The 22,606-nt window shown below is 38.9% G+C and overlaps 1 protein-coding gene across 3 annotated transcripts in view; it reads right to left on the bottom strand.

Annotated features, from left to right (window-relative positions):
- LOC125762519 (CD166 antigen-like) overlaps nt 1-22,606 on the bottom strand; it is a 202,381-nt gene that overhangs the window by 84,879 nt on the left and 94,896 nt on the right. For all 3 annotated transcript variants that reach the window (XM_049424687.1, XM_049424686.1, XM_049424689.1), the window contains exon 4: nt 11,548-11,677. In XM_049424687.1, coding sequence (XP_049280644.1) covers nt 11,548-11,677 — 130 coding nt within the window. The remainder of the gene's footprint in view (nt 1-11,547; nt 11,678-22,606) is intronic.

Below are 22,606 nucleotides of genomic sequence, written 5' to 3'. Positions count from 1 at the left end.
CTACGTTTAAGTTTAAACAGAGCAAATCTCCATATTTTAATATTTTTTTTACTTCTTAAGAACGGAAAATGCCGTATCAATACTTATTTTACCACGTAGAAGAATAGTTAGTCCTTGCTACGGGGGACGGTCCGGATGGGATTTGATCCTCGGTCCTGTTGTTTGGAACCGGCGCCGTTTATCACATACACCACACATTATCATATTCTACAGGGTGCTCAATAAGTTCGAATACAACTTTACATCGTTGTGTAGCTTTGTACCACGAGTATTCATTGTAATGGTATTGTTGGTAGTTTTAACCTCGAATATCCACTAACCGTTGCACATAATGCCAACTTGTTGTCATTTGTTGTTTGGTTACTAAGCTCGATGAAAGAGTACCGCGACATCGTAGTAAATTTTTCTTTGTGAGAGATGAGCGACCCAGTGACATATTCCGGCGGTTGAAACCACGCGAGATGAAGCGGAATTTCATTTACACCATCATCCATCGGTACCAGGAGACGGGCTCGGCCGAAAAATCAACCGCTCGATCCGAAAGACCGCGACTGACCTGCATGTGTTGATCGTGACTGCTCATACCATCGAGACGAAGGACACATCCTTACAAGAAACGCAAGGTTCACGAACTAACGGAAGCTGGACAGAGCCAAACTGATACTTTCGCGGCACGCAGGCCAGGTGATCGTGTTTTCTAATGAGGAACTCTTTGTATGGCAGCAGCCGTACAATGTGCAAAATGATCGGTTGTGGGTGCCGACGTTGGCCAGCATCCTCCCATCCCTAATAAACATCCAGTGATTCCGATACCCCGCGTCAATGATGATTTTTGAGGTTTATCCAGGCGTAGGAAGATCCCACTGTTATTTATCGAGAAAAGGGTGAAAATCAACGCAGCATATTGTAAGATCGAAGTTCTAGAGAAGGTTGTGGTCCTGGCACTTCGGGAACTCTACGGGAAGGATCAGTCATTAAACTGGACGGAATTTGGCAAATTTTCTCGATAAGTCTTTGTTGCCTCCCAGCTCCTCCGACCTTAACCCACTGGATTTTTTTTGTATAGTCACACATACTGGCCAAGCAGAGCGAACATCAAGTGAACACTGTGGACCAATTTCAGAAGCTCATTTCCGAGATCTGGGACGAAATACCGATGAACTAGGTGCGTGCCGCGTGCGATTCTTTCGAGAAACGTCCTAAGCTCGTCATAAAGAACAAAAGTACGGTGCTCTCGGCTTATATCCCCTAAAAGTTCTCAATAAACATTGTTTCATTAGGAATTGACTTGAAAAATTCTATCTTGTATTTTGATTTTTTAAACACATTTTGAAAGTATAATCACCCTGTATTACATAAATTCAGCATAAATAGTTAAACATTAATTTAAATATCACACATTAAATCATTAGAGATTAATGTCAACAAGCACCAACTTTAACTAACGAAGGCATTCATTATATTCTCATGAGCAATACATACAAATGTGGTTAGTGTACATCACACTATCATTATTTCTGTTGGCTTATCATTGTATATTGAAGAAAACCATTCACAGCGCACAAAATACGACGCTGTTGAAGTCAAATAAAAAACCTTGGAACGAGTTCTTCTCTCTCCCAAACTCCTAGTAGAACGAAGATCGTACGACTGTTTTTTTAGCATCAACAGCGCGACACAGCGCGAAAAGGACTTGGCTGCGGTTACGGTTTTCGCTTTTGTTATGTTTTAATTATGTAAATGTACAATAATCTTCTGCAGAGCAAAGGATTATGGTGTCGACTTTGTGGCTCAACCACTGAGGGAAACGAACCGGCGGAAAGTGAGACACAAAAATTGACAACCACTAGACGTGGGGTACATTTCACCGCTACCTCCATCGTTCGACAGAAGACAAAAGTAGCCTGTCTAAAAATGGCAAGATACAGCAAAGCAGTGGCAAAGTCAGGATGATCCAAAATATTGAGTGTCTGGTTAGTGTGCGAGGGTAGGCAAAAGAAAACCCATTAGAAACGGTGGTAAGTAAATGCCGGTGCGACGAGTGTCAGCTAGTATCGGGTAGTCCTTTTTGCGCTGTTTCACGAGGCGAAAAGAAACCCGTAAACAGCACCAGCAATCGAGAACCGGATCGGTTATGTTAAACCAACCGATTACAACTACTCTGCGGTTTTAAAGAGACCGGTTACCCTTGCGCTGTAAGCAAAAGTGGTACCAGGGGAGCGATACGATTTGCCGGCAGCTATATATATATATATGGCCTTTACTCCCATGGCGTGGTAAGCGGCAGTCCTCGATCGATTTCTGACAGGCAACGTGTTGATCCGACGTTGCTATGATTGTTATCATACGGCTGAAAAGTTACGTTATCTGTGGCTTAGTTTTCATTCAACCCTTTCTGGTGATGTTTCGATCATTTGGTGACATTTAAATCTGCTCATTTAACAAATTATTTCCTGTCTCGCACATGTGTACAGTATTACTCGGTATTAACGCTTTGTAGTAATGATTTTAAAAAGGCTTACAATAGATTTCAATAGTGTTACTAAGAATTCAACACAGGACAGCGATTAAAAGAAAAAGTTTAAAAATCTTTTTCATACTCTTTGTGACATGTAATAAAAATTAATTACTTCTAGGAAATCCAATATTAAACATGACTTGCCATCATTGAAGTTGTTACAAAAGCGGTGTAATATGATTTTAATTTATCTTTTGAAAAGCATGAGCAATAAAAACAAGCTCTTCCTGATTGAATTACAAGTATATAAGCGGTATCCAGCAGATGATATGGTTTCTCCCAAACCCTTCACTCACAACGTTGTGTAGCTAAATTTGTCTTTTATTTAGTTAAAGTGCACCGTTTACCTTTTACCATCACTCGACATACAACACACATGCATACGTTTGCGATTCATTAAAACCCTAAATTCATTTCATGCCATTAAACCAATCTTTTAATGTTATTTTCGGGCTTCACCGTCTTGCTCTTGGTGAGGAAAACCAAAATAGCCAGGTGAAAGCAAATTTACCATTTCCATTTAACAACCCAACACGGACTGTTTCCTGCCGAGCACCAGCAGCAGCAGCAGCAATCGTTGGTCTCACTTGCTCACATTCATATTGACATTCACGCGCGTCAGCCCGACTCAGCAAAGGCACGTAGCGTTGCTGCGACACTCCACACTGGCACACTGGTTTTGGAAAATGTGAATACCATCCTCATGCCTGTGTGTAGATAATCGGCCCTGCAAAAAGCACCAGGTGAATGGTGTCTAGGGAAAGCATCAGGTTTTTTGCACCGTCATCAGTACCCTGCCGACATGAGCCTTCCAGCTTGAGGACATCTTCAAGAGAGTCTCTATCCCGTCATATCTTCATAGAACGTGGCAGCTCATTCATATTTCGCTTGCTTCTTGCGATTTTCAGCATACAGCGCACGGCTCTCGCATCTGACGGTTCCGTGTCTCTTGGTCTCCCCGTTTAGGCGTTGGGCTTTTGTCGACATTATTTTGAAAACGACCGCTTAAAGAACCATCAGCCTTTTCAGCAGCTTTTTCCCCGCTCGGGTTTCGATGACGCTACGAACAAGCGATCGAGTGTGGCGGTAGTCAGCAAGGGGCGTAAGAAAATATCGTCCTCAAAGTGAAGAAAATGACACTCTCTCTTTCTGTAGTGCACTCGTCTTTGCTTTGGTTGATTTTGCCACCAAGTTTATAGAATGTCGCGAAACATGCATATGCAAACAAGAAAGGGAACTTGACACAACGGATAGTGTTTTCATTTCGGACCCCTGGTGGGGAAAGCCCAAGACATTAATGGAGCAATGTGACGTACCCTTCAGGCTTGACGATCTACACATGCTTACCGACGGTTGTATGCCGAGAGTTTCAGTTACACCAGGTACAGGTGAAAGCCTTTTGAAAACACTCCCCACACATACATCCTTGAGGGAGTGGAAAAAAAAGAAACTTCACTTACAGTTCCGTGTCTTCTTAGCACAGCACGATAGTATCGGAATTCACCGGGACGATGATGCTTCTACTACCCAATGCCTTACCGGTGTATTCGCGATGATAAAAATTGTGCTCTTGAATAGGAAAAGCAAAGAATAAAGCTTTCCACGATGGTTCCATAACATACTGGTTTGGTTGAGATGCTTTTAAATGTGTAATAAGGCGGTGCAGGTTAAAGATATACGAGGAAAGTACACAAATTAGGGCGAATTTCAGTGATAGATAGACAGATAGGTAAACAAAGCTGTAGGTAGAGAGAAAGAGAGAGAGAGAGAGAAAGCGTTCATAAAACAACCATGTTCTGAGGGTTTTGATCGTCTAGAATTTTGCATAAATATTTATATATGCTACACAACCAGGAAACAGTACACAATTTAATCCCCATTTCAACGGTTTATTGCACCAACAACCCGGAGATCTTAAATTAGGACAACTTTGAAGCATCTGAGGTGTAAATCACTAGGTTGAGAGGAGAGATAGGTAAAAGAATACAATCTTCGAACACTTGGAGAAGATTATACTAGACTGTAAAAAGAGGACTGTGCGCTTTACCTTCACTACTATAATGTTTAAGGGGAGAAGTTTTCGAGCACTTTCATTAGTTAAATAGGGTTTTATGCAACTAGCTACTACGACCACTCTAGGTAGCACAGTGTATGTAATGAAAAAAGAAGTTAAATAATTACCTAAAATAATTAATATATGTCATTAGCATCCTGTTTGTATTTTATATAAACAAATAGAAAATTCACTATAGTTTAAAACAAACCTCATAAAGCCATTTTCTAAACAAGGGATTAAATATGTTAAAGTAATTTTTTCACACTTTCAATTGTTCCTATGCATAAAAGGAAATACTACAAAATGATTTAAAAAATATTTCAAACAAGTAACAAATATTTGTTCATACGGCCTTTATATTGGAAATAACAAGATAACAACAAAATGATAACTGTCATTAGTTTTTATATTAACGTAAATTTTGAACATTCAACATCGTTCTTTGCATGTTTCTTCTTCTTCCTCTTCTTCTTCCTCTTCTTCTTGGCTTTTTAACGACCTTACAGGTCACGCCGGCCATTTCTAGCTTACTAGACTTATTTTACCACGTAGCCGGATAGTCAGTCCTTGCTACGGGGGGACGTTCCGGATGGGATTTGAACCCGGTCCAGCCGTGTGGACTGGCGCCGTTTATCACATATACCACCTGGCCGCCCCAAATGGTTCGCATGTTTAAGTGGTTCATTATTTTGCAGCTGGTCTGTTGTATGTTTTTCATAGTAAAACGACAATGTCATATTTATGTAAATTTGTATTTCACCAATAGTTCACCAATAGAAGTGCTTGAAGAATTTCTCTCGTTACGCATCATTGCTCGTTTCAGTGGCGTATTATCGAAACCAACATATCAAACATAACAAATCAAACTGCTTGCGATATAAAGGCCCAGAAGAGGTCCCCCTACCTCTTGCTTTTTTTCTCAAAGATTTACCACCGTCACAACGAAAAGAAGCTTAAAATACCTCAGTCCATTATTTTGCATACATCGGTTCGGTTCTTAAACCTTTCGGCGAGGAGTCGTTTTCCAGAATTTGATAAACATGTGCGCGGTTGTTAATAGAAAAAATCACCAAAAAAAATGGCTATTTGGTGTATTTGATTGGTATCCATTTCGGCGGCCGTGTATGTACGAATATGTTACCAATGTGCGATACGTCTCTGCTCCGGAACGGATCGATAACCGGAAACTCATTGACCGTTTGGACGCTGTACACAGATTCATCGTTTTATCGAACGTTAGGTGATGCGAGACGTTTTGCCCCCAAAAAAAAGGTGGGTGTCCGTGCTTTTGTCGATTATTTTGGAAAACCTTTTATGAAATGGAACCAATTTCAGGGAAAACGAATCGGAAACGCATAGGAAACGGTCAAACGCTATGAATAAATTGTGTAGGAAAAGAGAAAAAAAATCATCCCACTCCTAGCTCCAATCAGTTTCACCAGTTACGAGGTGATTTGTGTTACGAAGCTGGGAGGTTCGTTTGATGCTCCGTTCTTGCTACACTGATCGAATAGGTGGGTGTTCAGCAACCGAGCAACCTTTTCCACACTGTCGGACAATTTTTGCTTGACGATAGATGAGGGGAATATTGTAAACGTAAGCGTATTATCATGTCCTTCAGGCAAACCTTTTGCGAGCGATTTGGGATCTTGTCCTGCTTTTGCGAAGGATAGCCCACGGGGCCTGTTTGGGATGTTTGAGTGAAATATTGCCCTAAGGTATCAACGGAACTTGCAGGGGAGAGCGTGAGTATCTGACATACATATACTTGGTACCAATTTATGGAGTTTTTTTATTTTAATTGTTTCACTAGAAATGATCATAATACTTAAAAGATTTGTGTGTGAGTGTCTTGCGCAGTTGTACGGTAGTTGAATCATAGCTAGTGGTGGGAACTTGACTCCGAGTTACTCCGAAATTAATACCGGATTACTCTGGAGCTGACTGCGGAGCTGAATCCACAGTTATCTCAGGAGTAATCTCCGATTTTAACTCCGGATTCAACTTTGGTTAGTGGGCGAGTGCAGTTGATTGAACTGTTTTAAATGAATTGATTGAATAACCTCTTCAATTGCTTCGGTGATAAACCCGCCCGACACCAGGAAAATTCAGAATTTTCCCATCACTAATCATAACACACTCTTGGAAGATGTTTTTCAATTTCTCATTATTTTGCTCGAGTTCATAACAGGCACCGAGAAAGTTTTTTTTGTTCAATTCCATATAAGTTGCATTCCACATATAAAGAAGAATTACCAGAAAATTGGAGGACTATAAATTGTAAAGATATTTGCTCAATAAAAAAGCACACTTTCGGTGTGCGAAAGCACTGTTTGAAGTACTTCACTTTCACACTTTCATATAATCGGTTGAGTCATTCGGTTTTTCACTTTTAACTAATACGCCATAACATTTTTACATTCATCTGCCGTGCCTTAGTTATATAAAAGCACATTACTTTACGAAAAATCCTTTACAGCCGCCTTTCTAAAAGCACCTGCTCTATCACGTTCAACCATACCACTGCAGTCACAATACATCCAGCTTAAGGAATGATTTTTATGTGAAATATGCAAAATATTCATTGAAGCCAGCTTTTTATAGCCCCTTCGCAAAGTACTGTAAAGTCAACCCGAGCTTCAACCCGGAAGCGAATTCAGCCCGAATGGAAAAGAAGGTTCGCCCAGTCGCCGTGGTTCGTGCATTCGTTTTCTGGCTGGCTGTCGAATGGCAATGGAATGGACTGCATTTCGAAGGATCGCAACATTTCTTGCGTTGTGCTTCGTCATATTTCATGCACTGCAAAGCGGTGCGCGAATCACCAAACCGATCCAAAAACCCTCAGCAACGGGCACCGGTCGGTCGGGATTGTCACTTTTGCCGCGGTGGAATCAACTTTATTGCACTGGCAGATCACTGGCCGGGTTGGGCGGATCATGAAAATAAAATTGAAAAATTTAGGAAGCCACAATGAATTTATGAATATCCAACAATCCTGCGATTGCAAAGAGCCAAGCTGATTGGGGCGCACCAAACGTCGTTAGCGTTTCACGATGCCTTCTGCTACGTAGGCATCTCCGAGAACTTGGCTGAACCGTGGTACGTGAATACGGGCAATAGGTAGGACGGTTGAATCTGGGCATGAGAAAGGCATTTGCATCAATGCAGTGAGGCATAAATTTTCTAAAGACCTTCTGCACTCCAACCATTGCTTAAGAGACAGATAGAGAATATTTAAGTTGATGTTTTATTTTTCTCAACTTAACCATCTTCTCGTGCATCAATCAATCTAAAATAATATTATTGCTCCTAAAGTATCAATACCAAATTAATTTATCGTTGAGTTGATTCGTTGTGGGATTTATCGTTGGTTATTCGCTCTTGCTTCTTGAGGAGAATAATATCATTACAATGGTGATTGAAAGAGTTGCAAGGGATGGTTTTTTAGGAGTATTTAAATTTTTTTGGAGTATTTAGACTAATTTTCATAAAATAAAATACTCACGGCGAGTTTTTGTTTGCAAACAAGAGTCTTCGAAAGTATTTTTTTTTGCACAAGAAAAAAAGTTGATTTCAATAAAATCCTTACATAATGACCCAACAGCTGACACAGTGATACCGTGTTGTATTCCTTTCGAAAGCTTGATCCACTTTAATTCGTTAATGGAACAATTTTCAGCACCTTCACCGGTAGCTAGTGCGGTTCTTGGAGATTAATTGAATATAATTATTATTTTCCTGTCGTTTGGAAACGCAGTCCTTATTGTCGCACTTTACTTTTACACTCATTTCACCTCGTGATGCGAAGTTTAGCGCATAAGGGTCCACCGTTTGCCACCAGGCGCTAAGTGAAATAATTGCAATGTCATAAGTAATGAGCCTTGGAAGTGGAGAGCTCAATTAATGAGAGTAATGGACCACTTAGCAGAGGTTTTCGGTGAAAAGGCACACTTTCATGCGGTTTTGTGGTAATAAACGAGAAACGGGTAACAATAACACACACACAAAAAAACCATTCGATAGGATTTTACATTATACGGTACAGAACTACGTTTTGCTGAAGTCTGGCGGGAAAACAAAGCAATTTTATTGCAAAACAATTCATCAAGATGGTATAAATTTTGTTATTAAAATTTAATTGCTTTTGTAATAGAATATTTCATTATTGTTGAATTTATTGCTTCTCTTAACGTATTTAAATTTATAGTTATATGAATATTGTTCGATAATTATTCAAATTCTTATATACAAAAAACTTGAATTTTAACGCAATATTACGAAAAATGTATCTATATAACATACTTTTGTGAGGCATTATTTCGTCATAACATTATGATGATTTGTTAGGAACATGAAATGATCGCTTAATTTTACTCAAATCCCGGAGTGGGAAGCAATGTGGTGACGCTAATTACCACAGAATGAATCAACGAAATTGTTTGCTATCCCAGTTGAAACTGTTAGCAACTAAATAGCAATTAGAGTTTTCCTGACAGCTGCCGTATAATGTGTGTATGTGCCAGTGCACGTTTTTAACACATTCTTCTTTTAAAGTGTAAATGTCGAGTGCTCATAAATTGTTTATGTGAACATTAACAGTCATGGTTTAAAAAAAAAATATTATTTACTACAGAATGAACAGGAACTACAGGAACGTAAGCGAAGGCCTTATGTCTTTACTGCTTTCTTCTGGATTGTTGTCAAAGGCCAAGCTAATATCAACAGATAAACATAAGGAGAATGACGTTTATCATGATGCTGGTAGTGTTGACTAGCAAAAAGGACAACAGTGACAAGTGTGTGTAATGAAGTAGATTGGATGAGTTTCTTTTTGCTCCTGTCACCACTTGACAGGATACATAAATTGCTAACAAGCAACCTGTTGCCCTGTTCAAGTGGATTGACGCTTGGAACAGGCAATTGCAATGGTTCTGTTGGCTATTTTCTAGAATGCCCATTATGCCGTAATGTTAAGATCGATGTACAAGAAATCAACACTATTAGAAGGCCAATCGAGTTTGCTGTTAGTTTATATTATTTTAGGATAGTTTTCGTCAGTTTATGATTCTTTGAAAAAACATTGATAGATTTCGTTCTTACAATAAGATTTCTAATATACCGAAAAATGTTTCATACTTAAAAGCTATAGAAATATTCTTCATCTATTATTTATTTTACATAAACATTGAATAATAAATACAATAAAAATCTTTATTTATTTTCATTTTTTTTGTAGAAAAAATGTCTCAACAAAGTTTCAAATAAGCACAACATAAATTATTCGAATCGATTGACTATTGCCACTAATGGTGCAAAGTTTGATCGTTTCCAATATTTATTTGAAAGCGAGGCAACAACACGACAAATGTGGCGAACGTGTCAAGAACGGTTTAACGTTAGCAAAAGAGACTGTCCCAAACCTTAAGCATCCCCTAGTAAACGCACACGCAACCATCATCCCGTTGGGGCCCCCGGATTCTAAGTAATGTCAACTTCGTATGAGCCTCCAATACCATGCCTTCAAAAACACAGGCTATTCTCGATGGGCACGTTTCAAATAATCCCTTTAGGGTAATGGGTGAATTATGTCGCGTACCGTGTGCCGATTGGGTTGGGGTTTGTTTTTCCCCTTGCTCTCGCACCAAAACTCTGTCCGCAACCCAATAAAAAGGAGTTTTGGGAGAGAAAAATTGAAATAAATGTACCTTAAGTATGTGAAGCATTGAAACAACGAGACTGCAAACAATCCACTTTTCAAACCATACAGGTAAGAGAAGGTGTGGGAATATTTCATTGTCGTGGTGTGGTTTCTGTAATAGCAACAGCTGAATGTTGTCACCGCAGGAGGAAGACATTCAGCAGCTCATCTGGTAGGAAATTTTGCTGAAATAAATTGTCTCTTATTCTCGGGAGTGTTTGAAAGATGAAGTATTGTGTTACGCTAGGTGTTTACGGTCGAGTTTCCGTGTCTTTAAAATTATCCTAAAGTACCTAATAATTGCATTATTTGCGTAGTCTTGCAAATATTATTAATTGATCTTTTTGTTTTGTTGTTGATCTCGTATTTACAAGATTACTATAAGGATTTTTTTACATTTCCGTTATCAAGGCCAAGCCGTAGGTCTTCCCTTTAGAGAATAGAGAATTTTTTAAGAAAGTGAGATTTAAATTTACTACGTATTTGGATCGATTAGTGATACACTGATAATCTGAAACAGAACGAGCGCTTTCCGTTCTGTATTTCAATTGTTTGTCTAACACATGAAGTAAAAGGTTCCAGTCAAAGGTTATGTCATAAATTAACCATTCTCACGTTACACCCTCGTACACGTTGACCTCTCACAGTTATGGTCCTGTTTCACGGCTAAGTCGATGTGCGTGTTAAGTCACCCAAAAAAAACAAACGCCTGGTAATTAAATAGTTATCATGAAAACACTATCAAGCTGTAGTGTGAAATCGTTGAAATACGAAAAACGTTGGCAAATACGATAAACCGCGACACGTACGTCGGCAATGGAGAGTTTCCAAACTTCGGTATATTCGTTGTAGATTATTTGCTGTATGATTTGACTAGAAAAAAAGGTAAACATACACGGGGCACGGAATTGGGGTGCTGCGTGTCTAATTTCAGTTCATTATCCCCGTTTCGAACAAGAGTGAACCAGCATTTGGTTTCGTTTAAATTTGTGTTCCTAGCATTCACATTTGCTGGACATTAATTGGTGTTTTGGGACCGGCAGTTGAAGAGCGTTTTAAGAGCAATTGATTTGGTGGTGAATTATAATCATGAAACAGTACTAATCTGGTTTTACAAACATCTGGGTCTTAAATATGGTTTATTTTACTACTACGGTTTTGTTTGAACAAGATTTTTATGCGTTATTATTGGGTAAAGAATGTCTGATTCACTTTTAACCAAGCAAAACTCCTTCTAGTTTAAAAGGAAATCTTGTTTATAATTGTTTAACATACCTGTACAAAGGAATTCCGGCGTCGTCCTTGAACCACAAGACCATGTACACTTTATCCCTGGACGGTGCAGATAAAGGACAGGGCAAGGAGATCTTCCGACCTTCTACAGCTTGGATTTCCGAGGATTTTACTGTGAAATAGAAGAAAACCAAAATAATATAATTAGTTTGGCACATGATTCTGATACATTTTTTACAGCTAAATGTAGATGGAAAATTTCAAAAATTTATTTAAGATTTTTCCTTCGAGTTATGTATGCTTTCTGATAACATAATTTTTAAACATACAATTGAAAGAACGTTACAGACGCCTACAAACGAATGAATAATAATTTCACCGTGAGAATTTCGGTCAAATGTGCCAAACTGTCAACACTCTGCCGGTGCGACAATCTGGCAGGCTTGACACTTCAGCAAGGATTGTAGCCTTCACCTAACCCTGACGCACACGCACACCGTTTCAAACCGTTTCTTCAGCGACAAAGATTAAGTGTATGATTAATGGAGATTCATATGTTCCTGCCAGTCAACCGAAGCCTACAGATATGCTTCGTCAAAGTGACCCAGAAGCAGTTCATGTTCTTTTGGGGGCTGATGAATAAACTTATGGCCTTCACGAAACGAGGGGGTGCCCATCGCCATGGCGCAATCAAATGATGGATGGAGCAACAGAACGCACGAACGGTTGGATGAAAATTTCCGTATCCTGCAACAGCGCACAGAACTAGCTGGCAGAACATTTTACGACGAGTGTCGGCAAGCGACGAAAACTGTTCGAGTGTGGACGAAGAGTTGAAGATTCCTTTCCACCGGTTCGTTGACAAATAGAGATGTGAATGGAAATCGGTTTTCATGGGACATGGTATTATCTGTTGATATATGATCGGTCATCGTTATCGGACCGTGCGGGATTAGACGGATGAGAGCAGGAAAAGCTGTATTTATAGTTCAACAATCCATCGATGGTCAATTCCCTGCAAGCATTCCCTACACGGTTTTTGTGTAAATCTTAGGATTGAAGGAGCTAACAATATAAATATGAATATTTGTTTCGTTTCACATTCTAGGGATAAACGATTCATATACAAACATGTACAAATAGTATGATCCACCTAATCCGATTTTTTAATATAAGTAAAGCTAAATATTTCGTGTGTGAGGGAAACTCCGGCGCGGGATTATGAATCCGGTCCAATTTTGGAGTGAACCCTGTCTGAGGAGTTGCTAAACCGGATTTGACTCCAAAAGATTCTGGATTCAACTCCGGAGTCAACTCCGTTTTAACCAGGATTATTCGTATTGGAGTTTTCCACAGTTTTCCTTAATGTTTCGATCTTCTAAGTTTTAAAACATTTTTCGTTAGTATTTTTCATAGATTTCAATTGGTGTTGGTATTGAGTATCAATTTTACGAAAGCTTCATTGTCTTCGAAGACTTTGTTTAAACAGATTTCAGACAGGTTTTCTCACATTTTTGACTAGTTTACAATACTTGGCTTTCCGTAATTTAGTTAGGGTGGTTTCCGCTGTTTCGTATCAACACAACAATTTCAAAGTTGATCCGAAGTCGACTGCAGAATGACCTGGAGTTGGAATATTTGGACTCCGGATAAATTTGGATTTTTCTCATCATTAATGTAAATATGTGGTAGCTCTTTTAATGACAAAATTTTTCCACTAATTTCCATGAGGAATGATAAAAAGCACAACATTATAAGTACAATTCATAGTACTCTAAAATTGTATCATAACGCTTTATGAATAAAGTAACAGATAATTATATCAACCATTCTGTTTGAAGTAACCGTCTACCAAAAACGTATGTGCAATACCCACATAAAAAAAGGAATTAGATGAAAGTGTTAAGAACTGAAACTGTTGCAAGCACACGCTGGAGCATAATCGTACTCATTGCATCTATATACTGGAAGCTTCACAGTTCACAACATGCTTTTATCTCTTGGATTAGACAAGACATAAAGAAACCAGGTGAAAGAGAACACACACACACTCTGTGCACATCAACGGAAACGGACAACAGAAGGTAGAACTGTCCTAATCTACCGTCGGTCTTGGTTTTTGGTCACATATGGCAATGTACGTTCAGTGCTGTAACCAAACCGGTCGTCACGGACATTTGGTCTTCTGTCTACAGTTCTCGACATCACTGTTGTCAGAAGAAGATGTACGGCGATTGGGGAGGCTACTTTTACGCATGGTTAGCCCTGGCGGCTATGCTGGAAACTGTAGCGCATTACTCAGCAAATCTGCCACTAGCCGTACGAGTACTTTTACCGTCTCGACCGCAACACATTCCTACTTGGGGGGGCACCCAGAACAAGCAAAGGGAAAGCACAGAGTCATCAGATTACGTATTTCATTAAACAAAATGCCAGCTAAACAGCCGACTTCTCTGTGTCTTGCTTTTCGAGCCGCGAGCTCGGTTTAAGGTTTGGTTTGGAGGTCGGTGTTTGTTTGAAGGTATTAATTTGTGGAAGCCACAGTCGATTCATCACAAACAGGTCTTAGCTTGAGGTTGGACGAAGCTATCCTGCTGATGGCAGAGTTAATTCGTTTGGCGAAAACGTGTAGGCTGTGCGTACGGCACGGTGACAGTGCGATCGTGGGAAAGCTCGTCGCATGGATGGATTTAGTTGTCAGGAAGTCACAGTCGGGAACAAGTATTCGTGAGATCTCTAAAAGAGTGAGAGAAAGATAGACTTGGGCGATAAATTTGATCATGTTTCATCATGCAAAAAAATTAAATAAAATAAAGGTAGGTTGAATTATTCAAATTCAAATTTGTGACAACATTAGAAGGAAGAGCATTGAAGATACATTAAAATCTTCATGTGAGAAAAATTTAAAATTGTTTTAAGATTAAACGAAGAAGAATAAAACAAATATTTGAAATATACATATCTTTAAATTTATCTCTCACCGTACCAAGCAGGCCCGATTAGAAATGGTGATTAAAAGTAAAAGAAAGCTACAAAACCAATCTTAATTTTGGAGACTTCGTGTGCTGGAAATAAGTAATGGATCCATTGCATATTCAAAGAAATGCTACGTTAGCATGAAGCAAAAAAAAAAAAACGTGATTATCGCCCGATAGCATCCGCGTAGACGGTCGTTTTGGTCCGTTTCACGCCTGTCAAACTTTGCCAATTAATATGCATATAATTCTACTTGCGAGAATCTTACGCTCCAGTGGCAATGGGAAGCTTCCTTGCGAGTTGAGCTTCTCGCACTAAATGGTGGGAATTACAGACAAACATTCCGGACGTCGTTGGGTTTAACAATTTGCAACTGGGGTCCTCACTGCGTGGCATGTTTTTCTTTTTTTTTGTCTCCCTTTTTCTCTTTCTCGCTCTCTCTGAAGGGTGAGAATGTGGAGGAATATTTTTCGCGTAACGTTAGCGCTAAGCTTAGCGGATTATCTCCACAGTCCAGCACTCGGAATCCAGCTGTTTTGCTAGGTTTTGTTTAGTTTCCTTCTTCCCAGTTGTACTTGTTTTGAACGGTTATATTCTGCCGGTTTTGCTGAAAAAGTTACCCGATAAGCTAGGCCAAATTCTAGAGTTTCTGATTGGGCGGTACAACCACGCTAAGGGATTTCTTAATTTGTGCGTAAAAATAACTCAATTACCGATGAATGGAGCTTAGCACGGGGGCTCTGCTACACGTGACCTAATTTGAATTGAAAAAAGTGGAAAGTGTGAAAAATTGCAAACCAAGTTGGTTGAAGGTAGGGAATGAAGGCAACATCATTATATAGGGAAGGCGGTAATGTGTACATGCGAAGTTGACAAGTGTTTGTATTTTTTGAAGCACATTTTAATGACGTAAAATAAAAGGTACCATTTTTTCCTATTTTTAAGTAAAATTAGAAAACAAAACTAGAGGTAAATCTAATTTGATATTCATTATAAATGATTTTTTTTTTAATAAATTAAATCAATCCTTAAGCATTGCATTACCAACATTGTCAAAAATGGTCACATAAAATTACTAGATGATCGTTTGTAGCACCAATACTTAAAAGACACATGCCAGAAGGCAAAGTTTGTTGTACTGTAACTAAGTCTTACGTCGTATTTACAAAAGTAGAATGTTTTCTTTGTACCCCGGTGCATGTTCTTCCCAACAAAGCACAACTTTCTTTTGGTACGAATCCCCCCAAGAATGTAGTAAAGTACACACGTCTGCTTCCTGTGCTTGTCCAGTGTGCTTCTTAATGTTGATACCATACACCTTTGACCTTCTGCTCAGTGAGCATACATACATGTCCGGCTTTCATACTGTGTGCGGCCGTGCAAACACTTTGTTCCCTTTGAAGGAAAACATAATTAGCGATCTGTTGAAAAACGCTGTACAACATGTCACATGATGGTGCAGAATTTAGTTACCGCTGGTAGTATGACTGTACCGGTCTGGAAACCACATTGCTTCCTCTGCTTCTAAAAAGACTGCCACAACAATACAAAAACTACCAGGCGTCTCCATCGAAGAAAACGCGTTTCATTAAAATAATAGCAAGCCGGCGGAATCTCCACCACATGTTAGAATGGTAAGCTGTACATAAAACTCACTCTGCAAGATATCAAATTTTTAATGTAACTTCTACAATTTTAAACATTCACTCACTCTGTAAACAACCAAAAAAAAAGGAATGGCGGATGGTGAAGGTTAGATGAATACCTGCATCGCTATCTATACAGGCTGAATGTCACACCACAACGAGTCAAAACAATACCAGGGTCGCTTTTGTTGTGTTGTTTTATCATCATTCATACCCACCTGTATTTAATGCAACCTCTATTGCGGCTCCGCTACACGCTTCACTGTCCACGGTAGCACCATACTAACAACTGTACGGTTTTGTATTGTCACATTGAACCAACCATTCTCCCTTATCAGTGACATTTTCTTCTGCTTGTTTCTTTTTTGTTTGCTTTTATGATTTTGGGATTCTTCTTGTTTCTGTAACTTTTTGTCCTTTCGAACTCTTTTGTTCTATGCTTGTTTTGCTAGTCGGATGGAAAAGGAAAGATCTGGTTTGTATTATTTTAGACGATTTTTTTTTGTTTTATCGAGCTGTTACGTTTTCTGTAGACTGGTGTTTTTTTGTAACTTTTTTGTTGGTACCTTGAATTAAGATGATTTCAAAACAAGTTGTACATGAACAGCATATGAAGTGGTTTTATACTTTACGGCAGTGTTGAGCAACCTTTTAAAGCTTCGGGCCACATCTAAAATCAAAAGGTGTTGGCAATGCATTGCAAGATGCATTGATATAATAAAGAGGTTACTAAAGTTCCTTTCATCCAGTCTTCTTGCTGGTTTCGTTTTGTTTGTTTTTGTTTTTTTTTTCTTATTTTTTGAATGTTGTAGGACGATCTGAGTCCGTTTTTCTTAGACTAAGGTCAGTTTTATTTCATAAAATTTTACGAAAAAAAAAGATATATTATTGACAAAAAGTATTTTACATTACGATTAAATTGTCTTAGAATAATATTTTAATACTTCTTTTAAGGTCCTGGTCTATAAAAATATTTAAGCAACATTTGTTATGATAACACTACCGATATGTCAAAAATTAGATAAAAAAAATAACGAAAAAAAAGATTAAATTTTCTTGTTTCGGTTTGTTACTACAGTTTCTTTTACTTATTTAAAACTTCATTTCCATGGCACGACATTGAATGAATTGCATTGAATGCAATATGTTTTCGGGAAAGGCTTTAAATGAACCATCCAATAAAAGCAAGTGTTGTTGATAAAGCCTGAAAAATTTACCAAGAAGCAAAATTGTATGGCCAAAACTTCCTAATACGCTTAGCAGCATGTGTATTGAAATGGTTCCAAGAAATTTATGATTATTAGTTTTCCCACTCGAAGATGCTAGGGTTCGCGGGAGCGAAATTTTAGCGAGCGTGTGTTTTTTTTTCTTCTTCTTGCAATTGCACAGCGTCTTACTGCGAAGGGACTCGTACCAAAACTGAGTGGATCTACGAAAAAGCGGCAACCTCTATCGAAAGGGATGTGGGAAAACTACCTCGTGGTATATTCATAATCCTACGCCCCAATCTACGGTTTGGCAATTTTCATCATCAGCAGGCTAGGTAGCATCTGTTCGGTATTCGAACCATCGATTGCAAATCATTCTGGTGCCTTGCCGTACCGTAGAAACACCAACAAATATAGGCAAAAATTTCTACGAAGTACGGCTAAAGCTAAAGACCCAAGTATCCAACACGTGGCGGTTCTTTCGTAAACAAACATTGCGAAGGGTTTCGGATAGGTTCATGGGCCTACCGTTCCAGCAACTGCTCGGATCGGTTACGTTCAAGCCCAATATTCGCTAAGTTGAAGCTGGAATAAGGTAAGACGCAAAGATCGATTTTGCTTCTAGTACAATGGGTTGATGAATGGATTTAATCTCAAACTAGTGCAAATCGTGGTGCGCGGATTATTTCTCATTCGCCTCAACATCAAACACATTCCTCGGAATGAATCAATTCGAAAACGGGAAAATTTTTGGATGAATATTATTTTCGACCCGGCGTGCTTTCGACTTTCCCTACCGCTAGATGAATTTCTACTTCCATCTTGATTGAGATTGAGCAATTTCTATGAACAGATTGTGATCCCAAAATGTATTTGAATTTGTTCGATCCTTACAGCTGAATTGCTTAATGGGAAACAACTTTTGGTGAGGAAAATTTGATCTCTAAAGTGTATATTGCAATGTGTAACAATGAGAAAAATGCTGCTGGTGGAATATTAATACATTACATCGAAATTTATTAAACAATTCTATGAATCCTTAATTCTTTTTTTTAAATATCTGGAAGCGGCCAACATGCACTTAGTCAGAATATTTAATTATACAAATATTAACTACGAAATGAAAGTATGGATGTTATGTTTAATTAAGGCAACGAATTTTAGTAAGAAAATTGATATTTTGAAAATAATAATCAATAAATAAATTACCAGCCATTGTTTCAGTGTAAAGGATTTCCTTTTTTTGCAATCTATCTTATCCGGAATAATCCTTGGAATTTCCACAAAAGTATCCTTTTTTTTTTTCAAAACTCTCCTACCAGCAGCCTTGTGCTGCAAAACTTTAAATGGTTTTGGCATGCCAAAAGTATGGTGAACGATACCTGCTGGAAGCAACTTTTTCGCTTCCTTTCTTGGAACAATTCCGCATGATTTTAGTATCATGAAACTACCAACCAAACAACACCACTAAGGATGCTTTCGCGGTTAACAGATCGTTGTGATGTGTACGCAATGGAGCACAAGGCTGCGCTCAAAGACTGTAAAGTGTTTGTAACAGGTAAGAACTACGAACGATGCGTTCCATTGATTTTTTTTTACTTTCACTAACTTTTCGAAGAGACAATCACACATTGAGGTACTACAATAGTAGAAAACATGGGTCGTGAGGTAGATGAATTCAACGTATGGTTTTTTTGTTCAGAATAGGCCAAAATGATACGATTGTTCACAGAAAACGCATTAGAATCGATCGTAGACAACAGCGCCACTTTGCAATACTATTTTATTCATGATCAGTGACTGCGTACTGAATAATTTCATATGTAGGTTTTTAGCATATACCTTTCACCTAGGAAAAAGGTATTTTTTTAACTAAGTTTCTCGAAGCTAGAGTAACAAATTCAGTGAGAACAAAGATTTAAACTACTATAAACTAAGAAAGTTTCAAATAAACTTTACAAAACATTTAATAAAATTTATGTTTTGAATACATAAGATACGTCATAATTTAATTGTCGTAACATAAATAATTGAAATCATTAGTATATTTCACAAAAAATGCCCACAATTTATGCTATTCACCGAGGTGCGGAATAATTTATCTTGCAGCTCAAAACTCAAAATCGTCTTCATCTCAGCAAATTTTCATCAACCATCCATCCATCCATCGTAATGTTCGCTCATCCAACCGTTCATCTATTCAGTGATCGACCGATTTAGCACTGTGTAATGTGCCTCGACCGCACGATGCACCCACCACCGATCGGTAAATCTTACCGTGCCGCTGTGTTTTTGTACCAGAACGCGTACAACTGCTAGCCTTGCAGAAATTAATCCTTTTACACGCCATTCATCACGCCGATATCAGTGTCGTTACGAATGGTTGCACCGCGTAGCTTAATCGACCCGAACCTGCTTGATTCCATCGGGGTCTGCCCGTACGCTCCACAATGCATCCCAGCGCCCGTTCAGCCAGACCATTATTATTGATCCGCTTCCGGGAGGTTTGATGCCAAGGCTGGAGGCGGTTTTATTACCGCGATAGACACCGCGTTGAGCCCTAGCCAACCGGGGCAGGATATGACTACCTTGACGAAGGACGCTCATCCCTCCCCAGTTCCATCCCGCGGGCCACACTCCTTCACTTGGCTTTATTACCATCCTAGACGGTTGCACAGGCTTCATGAAGCCTGTTCGGAAGACAGCATCTCGGCGGTTACTGATCGTTTTCTCAGCAGTCGGCCCCAAGCTGGAAGAAATGCCAAAATGCTTGCGACTGCCGTTTGTTGCTTCCGGTTGGCGCGCACATTTCCTATTTGATGGCAACCTACCAAGCGATCCTATTCTCTCGGGTGCCCTTTTGTTAGATTTATAGACGCTCAAATGAAGCGATACCATGACAAGGTAGAATTATACGTAATTTCCTCAATGTTTTATGAATTTATTATGTGTCGGTGCACACATCCGCCTTAAAGTAGCTTCGATCGATTTGCGGCTCCTACACAGCGTGAGCGTATGCCGATGGGATGCTTAAAATAGGATGAAGTTACTATATGCAATAACTTCCAATGGGATGAAGTTATAATACACACCACATAAAACAACGGAGATTGGTGCGCATTTCGAAAAATTATGATAAATCAATAATAACTAAAGCACTCTAAATAACTTGCAACTTGAATATCGGAGTTTGAGTTAATATGATAAATTTGGCTTATTTTTTCTCCAATTGATATGTTACGTCAGACTTCACAAATCATACATCGTTTTATATGTAAGCTTAAACGTATACTGATAAGCTTTTGCTTTTTATTTTCAAACTATTTTAACGGTTAAGGGTTACGGGATGATTAAGTATCGGATCAATTAGTTAGTCGTCTTTGCGTTTAATTGGCACATGTTTCAGCTATAAATGAATTCCAAAATGTGGTCAGGTTTATCAGGTTGATCACGTTACGAAACCATGTGAAAACGGTAGCAAAACACTTGCCAATCAAGAGCGATAACAAGCAGCAGCAAACAGCTTCACGCGATACTGTCAAATGAAAGCTGTTTAGCAACTGATTAGCGCGGCATGCTACTCGATTGACAGGGCAAACGGGTGTTGTGGTGCATGCCGGCTACTTTTGCTCACTTCTAATTTTCCTCTCGACACACATTCGCATTCCCATTTCATCGGTAACGGTGACGTACTTGCTGCAGCTTACCGGAAAACCCGTGCGAGATCAAAAGATCAATTAGTATGTGATGAGTGGTTGATGAGTTTATGTGCATCGAAAGCTAGCGTCAACACAAGCGTCCCGATAAGAAGCTCTTGGCATTCAAACACATCCGACGGGTTACAGGATGCCCGGGTAGGTGGTAAGGAATGTTATTCTGCAATCTGATTATACTGTGATTTGATTCCGCCAAGATCTGCAATGATGAATGAAGGTAATGTCGGACAAATGTCATCAGGCTGTCCTTTTATTAGTTCGCCGTACCGGTGGTTGGGAACACGGTACGAGTAATTTTCAGCGCATTCAACCCTGATGTGTGCATGAGTTGACAACGGCATGAATGATTTTTTAATGATTCAAGTGTACGAAACTCAACCGGTGATGTTTATGACAACCACAATTGCAAATCGTAATTGAACAATAATCTTAAATCGGTTGATTTCGGTTTGAAGTTGAAAGCTACGTACAATTGGTTCCTATCAGGTCCATCACAATCAGCGCACTCAGATAGAAATCTTAGAAAATTTCTATTGTAATTCTGTTATTGAAATATGGATAGAAGATATCGTCTTTTATAAATAAAAAAATGATTTAGTTCTTAGCTGTTTGTTTTAGACATCAAACAACGATAAATACTCTGTGAAATTTTAACTATCGATTTTTGAATATAGTTTATGGTCGAAATTCATCCAAACATATAATCAAATCTTCAGATCAATTTAATATTAATTAATTATTACCACAATTGTGTCCCATAATTAGTTCCCCATTCAATTGTTAAAAGTAGTTACATTAAAATTAGCAAAGAAACTAATTTTTCGAGCAAATTCTGCTCATATAATACTCATTTGCCTATATTTAAATATAAAAGCTTATGTAATTCTTGCTCTGCTGTAATAATTTTCCGAAAATGAGTAATGAGAATATTAATAAATTTAAAAAAAGGTAAGGTTTCCAAAAATATAATTTTATGTCGTTTTGTGATATTTTACACATCGATAGAAGTGCGCTATTGCATGAAGTCTCTTCCATGAAACGGCATGTTTACTGACAAAATCCTTTCAGATGAGAGATTTACCACCCTCCACAAACTGGCGCGAAACCAACTAAACAATGGCATTTCTATGACCGAAAAGATTATGTGTGCAACCCCTTTTTTCCTGGAGGGTGGATGGCGTTGGTCGTCGGTACCGACCGGACAGGTCACGGTTTGTCCGGAGAAACATGACCAAAATGAGTGAGCACCATTTAAATGAAACGGAAACCATTATTCTCACTGACAATCGTGATTTTCAGGAAAAGCTTTAGCATCTAGTTTCACCGAGATGTAGAATATTAGTTCTGGCTGTAGTCTGGCAGCAGCATTAACAGTAGTAGTAGTAGTAGATCAGTGAAAATGGTGAATGATATGAGTGTGTGGTTGAATAGAAAAGATATGCCAGGCTTACCCATTTTTCCCATATGCGGGTTCGACCGAAGGTTGCGCCTTTTCGGGGCCAAAGACATGACAAAGCCTGTGCCTTTGGCGACCATTCCCCTCCTCCCGGGTGTG

This window comes from Anopheles funestus, chromosome 2RL (assembly GCF_943734845.2).
Source record: "Anopheles funestus chromosome 2RL, idAnoFuneDA-416_04, whole genome shotgun sequence".
In the NCBI taxonomy this organism is placed as follows: Eukaryota; Metazoa; Arthropoda; class Insecta; order Diptera; family Culicidae; genus Anopheles; species Anopheles funestus.
This window is presented reverse-complemented; position numbering and strand designations above follow the sequence as displayed.